The following is a 6392-nucleotide window of genomic DNA, read 5'->3' as shown; positions in this document are numbered from 1 at the left end:
CTGAGTTTACTAATGCAGTCTCTTAAGGACAAATAGTACCTCAGTCTCATAAGATCAAATATCACACAAGACCATTATTGAATTATGCTCTTTAATTGCAAGTATAGATCTTTAGATTCTATTCTGTGGCCTTGAATAGTTTTAACTTTTTAATAGATAGCTTATACTTGACTCAACACAATTTCCAAACTCTGAGATTTCTGCCATCAAGAGCAGTTTAAATCTATATTCTGGTCTTCAAAGTTTAGCTGGATTGTTCAAATTCTTCCCACTGTATGCTTCCCACAGTTCAGGTTATTCAGATAGTTGGGCAGAAGAAAGATATATTATTATACTCCTTTGTAGCTCTTTTTCTGAGGTCCCCAAACTCATAATTTTTATTATTGCTCTTTCTTTCTTTCTTTAAGAAAGATAGCAAGTTTTATTTGCATTTTAGTCACTGATTAGGACTTTTTCTTCAGGAAAAAAGTCTACAAATACAGTAAACTCAGAACAATTTCTGTAATAAAGCCTACAACTGTGAGTAAAGTCTGGAGTCTTGCAGTGAACCTTGGACTCAATGATTGTAGGAAATGTGCAGGAGCATGAAGGTGACATGTCTGACTTTGTAGATATTTTGGTACTATCAATATTGCTGACGTGGAAATGTCCCCTTGTGAAGTGGGTTCAAAGTCAGCCACCCTAGTGGTGTGTCTGTTCCTTTTACAGGCCTAGTATAAAAGATGCATTGAAATGAGGTATGACTGTTGTATACTATCAAATTTACTATGACAGTGCTGTGAACGGCAGAGGAAAAACTGCTGTATCTTATGCCATCTTCATGATATCCATTATGTGTCAAACCATCTTTTTGACAGTCTTCCTTTCTTTTACTGGCCTTTTTCCTTTCTCAAGATAATGTCTCTTTCCAAGGACTGACTTATCCAGACATCATACCCAAAGAAGGTGGGGCAAAGTTTCACCAACCTTGCCTCTTGCCTCTTCATCAGGGTTACCTTTCCTTGACTCAAGTTGCCCTTCCTCCAAAAGAGACATGTTTATTTTTTTGACAGTCTATACGATATTCAGTAGTCTTTACTAACACCACAATTTAAAGGCATTGATGCTTCTTCTATTTTCCTTACACATTGAAAGGAAGCAGTTTTATGGAAGAAAATATTATGACCACCTTAGTCTTTAAATTGACATCATTGCTCTTCAGCATTTTGGAGAGATTCTTGACAGCAAATTTTCCCAATGTAATATGTCTTTTAAATTCATGATTGTGTTACCAGAATGTTAATTGTGGATCCAAGATAAAGGAAATCTTTAACAACTTCAAACTTTTGTCATATGCTGCTTATTGATTCAGTGGTGAGAATTTTTTCTTTCCTGATGTTGAAAGGTAATCCATATTGAAGGCTGTAGTTTTTTTTTTCTTCCTTAGTAAGTGTTTCAAGTCTTCTTCACCTTAAGCAAGGAAGGTTGTATCAGCTGCATTATACAGGTTGTTCATTAGTCTTCCTTTGATTCTCATATGACATTCTTCTTCATATAGTACACCTTCCCAGATTATTTCTTAGCATGCAGATTGAATAAGTCTAGAGAAAGCATACAACACTGACACACATCTTTTCTGATTTTAAACCATGTGGTGTTCTCTTGTTCTGTTGGAATAACAATTTCTTCTTCTATGTATAAATATCTCTTGAGCTCAATTAAGTTTTCTGGAATTCTTATTTCTTCTCAATATTACCATAATTTATTACAACCTATACAGCCAAATACCTTTGCATAGTCAGGAAAATATAAGTAAACATCTTTCTGATATTTTCTGCTTCCAGCCAAGACCCATCTGACATCTGCAGTGATAACCCTTGTGTGTGCTGCTGCATCTTCTGAATCCAGTTTGAATTTCTGGCAGGTCCCTTCCAATATATTGATTGTTTCAAGCAATCTTAATAATCTTTAGCAAGATTTTACTTGCATGTGATAATAATGTTATTTTTCAATAATTTCCATATTCCATTGTATCTCTCTCTCTCTCTCCCTATCTCTCTCTTTTATGGGAACATATGTAGATATCTTCCAGTCAGTTGACCAGGTAGCTACCTGTCTTCAAAATTTCTTGAAATTAGCTGATGAACACATCTAGAACAGCATCTGTTTGCTGAACTACTATTGATATTCCATCAATTCCTGGCATCTTGGAATTCTCCCCTCACCCCATCCTGGTGAATTCAATGTAGCTTGAACTTCTCCTTTCAGTGCCATTGGTTCTTGAGTATATTTAAAGCAACTCTTTTTGGACAGTGAATCTGTGTATTCCTTCCATCTTTTTTAGATATTTCCTGAATCATTCAAGATTTTGCTCACAACATTCTTGAGAATTGCAACTCCAGTCATGAATTTGATTTAAGTTCTTTTATTGTGAAATGCTGAGGGTGTTATTCTCTTTTGGTTTCCTAACTTCAGCTCTTTTCACATCTCCTTTGAAGATTTTGCTTTGTCTTTTGTAGTAGTAGAGTAGGAAATTTCTTTATTAATCTACAGAAGCCCAGTTCGAATCCACAAGCAGCCCCAAGGGAGAAGATTGGCCTATCTACTTCTGTGTTATTTATAGCCTCTGAAATCCCCCCAGGATGGTCAGCTCTAAGTTGTGTCTGACTCGTTGGCAGTGATTCAAGACTAGTGTAGATAATAGGGACTCTCTGATGAAGTCTGCAGGGAGCTGAAGTGCCAACTCAAAGCGATGACTCTCTATGGGTTTAAACCCACTAGCAACTCTGAGGGAGAAAGATGGGCATCTCATGTGCATCATAGCTTCAGAAAACTTGCTGGAAGGTCAGTATGAATCACTTTTGACTCAACATCAATGAGAGAGAAAGAGAGAGTCTGTATCATATTCTAAATCCAGGTGCTTTTAAAACCAACCAGACTAAACTCTTGGGCAAAGACGCACGTTCAGACTAGGATATCATACTGACCCTTCAGGAATCTCTGTTTCTATTTCCCACTTTAAATCTATATATAGTTTTAAGAATGTTTCCTAGTTATAAACAATGAGATAAGTCTTTCTTAAACTAGAGTTTTGCCATTTCCAAATAGTCCAGCGCTGTTGTATACAAGGCTTGGTAAACCTGTGCTGTTACTGTCTTTTTTTTTTTTTTAAAGTAAGTCATTAGTAACTTTTAAAAAAACATAATTATTTAACTTCTTTCAAGTTTTTGTCACATTGTCATGCTTCAGAATCCAGTAGTCCTACTTTGAATGTCAAATATATTGCCTACATTATGTTTGATCCAAATTTTCCATCTACTGCCATAATCTTGGCTCAGTTAATGATGTTTAATGTTAAAAGTAATGTTAAAATGTCATAATGTTAAAAGTAATGGTCAAAATCCATGTTTGAGTTTTTATTTCTGGTCCTCTCCCTTTTTTGTCTCCCTTACCTGTCAGAAAATTGTATTTCCTCATTGGTCATAATATGACCAATATTAATACTATGTTATAGTTTACAAAACTCTAGGACTAAATACTTGATTTGTTTTAATTAGCAACAATGTGTGAAGAAGCAATCCCACAGTCTCGTTGCATGGCTAGTTCTGCATTCTTTTACAGTTCAACAAAACTATTTCCGTTTAGATCCCAACACAGTTTCTGGGCTATAAGCCAGCTTCTCAGCCCTAGCTTGCTCATTACATATCTTAATAATTCTTTGAGGGCTATTTGGTTAAATCAAAGGAAGAATTTGAAAAATAGGAGCAAAACAAGTAGAATGTTTTCACGAAATGATACTTAATTTCACTTTGTTTTCCACCCTCCCCCTGTTTCTAGTTAATACTTCAATTCCCAATGTCACAGAAGTAAAGGAGAACATGACATTTGGAGCAACTTTAGTCACCAACCCCAAAGGAGGATTTCTGGTAAGAAAGTATAAAATAATAATAATATTATCAGGACAATGACCATTGCAAATCTTTATGGGATCTCTTATTATGTTGCTTATCCGTGTTTTATTTTTTCTGTTTTTTAAAGGCATGTGGTCCCTTATATGCCTATAGATGTGGACATTTACACTATACAACTGGAATCTGTTCTGATGTCAGTCCCACCTTTGAAGTTGTGAACTCCATTGCTCCTGTACGAGGTATAGATTTCACTGAGTATTCTTCCATGTAATGAATGAAGCACTATTGTACACAGAGGCATACCAATAAGCTTAAAATATTTTCTCAACTACCAGCATTACCAATTTTGGTCAGTTTTTGCCTTGCTCAAATATAATCAAACTTCAGCTATTTTGGGAACTGATATTAGTGTAATTGCCCTTTACACAGTCATGTTTAAACATCACAGCTAAACATCATCGCATAGCTTTCTTGTAGAGTGAATCTCTTTGGGGAAAGAAATCACATTTGAAATGAACACAGAATTAGAAGTGACACAAAACAAATGTTGAGAAAATTTCCAAGAATAACTTTGTACAATTTTAATGAAAAATCATGTAGAGAGAGCTTTTACTTGATTGCTGCTTTTGAACTTAATAGATATTTTGATACTTACTAGAAATTGAACATAATAGATAATTCTATGACTTTTAGTTTTTCCAAAACTGTTAATAAAATCTGTATCTTTTTAAATAATATCTGCTCATCTTTTAAAATAAGCCTCTTCTGTCCACAAAAATGGTTATACCTCTGAAATTATAGACACTAGTTTGAAAAACTGACTTCTTTTGTTGCAGAATGTAGCACTCAATTGGATATTGTCATAGTGCTTGATGGTTCCAACAGTATCTACCCCTGGGAAAGTGTGACAAATTTTTTAAAGGACCTCCTTGAAAGAATGGATATTGGTCCTAAACAGACACAGGTATGTGACTGCATGTGGATTTCTTTCCTTTCAAAGATGAAAATGAACATATTTTTAGTAAAGGGAAATATATTGAAAATAAGCAACGGTGTTAAAATTCAGAGGAAATTTCATTTTCACAGTTCTTATCCTTACAGAAAAATCACTACTGGTAGTCAGTATAGTTTTCTAAACAGTAACTGTTATGAAAGTTGTCATTTTAAATGCTGTTGGGAAAACACCCATATATTTCTATGAACTCATACCTTAATTCTTAAAGAATTACAACCACCCTTTGTGATAGCAAATCAAAGTTTCAAAATTTGTGTAAACTTTTGTGACATCCCAAAGGAACTATCACTTATCATTTTCTTTCTCACATTAAATGAAATAAATACTAATTGACCGCAAAATATTGATTGAAGTATGTTTTTCCCAATTTTTAAAGTTTTATTTCTTTCAGTACAAAGCAAATATTCCAAGTTTTGGCTGGAGAAAGAAAGTAAAATTGTTTTTAAATTCCTATAACTATTTGGTCCTAACCATATCTTCTTTATTTGTCACTAAATCAAATGTACTATCTCATATATCCACTAAATTGAAACTTAATTATTAACAGTATAATTAATCATGAAATTTAAAAATAAATAATAAATTCATTATTAAATCTTAACAGCCTTGTTTTAAAATATAGGATAGTCCAAAGGTAACAAATAGAATTATAGTTTCTTTTTTTAAAATTTTATTTTATTATTTTCTGTGCATGTACCATCAATTCGGATCTGACTGGTTCAGGAGGAGATTGCCCCTCCTTCTCCAGCAGAGCAACTGGTGGATTCGAACCGCACACCTCTGGTATTGCAGTGTAGCTTCTCGCCACTAGGCCATTAGAGTTCCCTAAGATGCTAACTTTCTGAAAAGCAGAGAATAGCACTAAAGTTAGTGTAAATGAATTTTTAATATTTTGGAGAGTATTTATAAAATACTGGTGGAATGTCAGAGACATGAATGATACCTTACAATATCAGTGATTGCTACAGCCATATTGAAGTTGGTTTTATCCATTTATCTGCCTATTTATTTGTCTGTCACTGTGTACCATTGAGCCAGGTATGATTCAGTGACACTATAAAATGAAAGGGAAACAAAGGAGTAATTGACTATGTTGTTCTCTTGTGGAGTCACTCCTGACTTGTGAATAAACAGTCAAGTAGTTAACCATTGAATGACCAGGAATCAGTCTCTCTCTTTTTATGCATGTTCATATACAAGTCTATATATAGATCACTAATAGATTTCCACTGAATTGAATCAACTTATAACCTACAACAAGTTTTCAGAGGCTGTAAATTACACAAGAGGAAATTACCCATCTTCTTCCTTTAGAGCAGCTTTAGGTTGGCAGCATGGCTCATTACTCACTTTGTCTCTATAGCTTTTATATCCATATACGTGTGTGTGTGTGTGTGTGTGTGTGTGTGTGTGTGTGTGTGTGAATATCTATCTCTATTTATCTAGAGAGAATATATACATTGTATATATTATATATACACTATATA

At 34.1% G+C, this 6392-nt stretch overlaps 1 protein-coding gene across 1 annotated transcript in view; it reads left to right on the top strand.

The window, feature by feature from the left end:
- Positions 1-6392, top strand: part of ITGA1 (integrin, alpha 1) — a 175523-nt gene that overhangs the window by 39448 nt on the left and 129683 nt on the right. Inside the window, exons 4-6 of the mRNA XM_006889599.1 lie at positions 3817-3905; positions 4018-4129; positions 4727-4854. Coding sequence (XP_006889661.1) covers positions 3817-3905; positions 4018-4129; positions 4727-4854 — 329 coding nt within the window. The remainder of the gene's footprint in view (positions 1-3816; positions 3906-4017; positions 4130-4726; positions 4855-6392) is intronic.

This window comes from Elephantulus edwardii, unplaced genomic scaffold, assembly GCF_000299155.1.
Source record: "Elephantulus edwardii isolate Elephantulus edwardi_28Jun2011 unplaced genomic scaffold, EleEdw1.0 scaffold00079, whole genome shotgun sequence".
NCBI lineage: Eukaryota > Metazoa > Chordata > Mammalia > Macroscelidea > Macroscelididae > Elephantulus > Elephantulus edwardii.
This window is presented reverse-complemented; position numbering and strand designations above follow the sequence as displayed.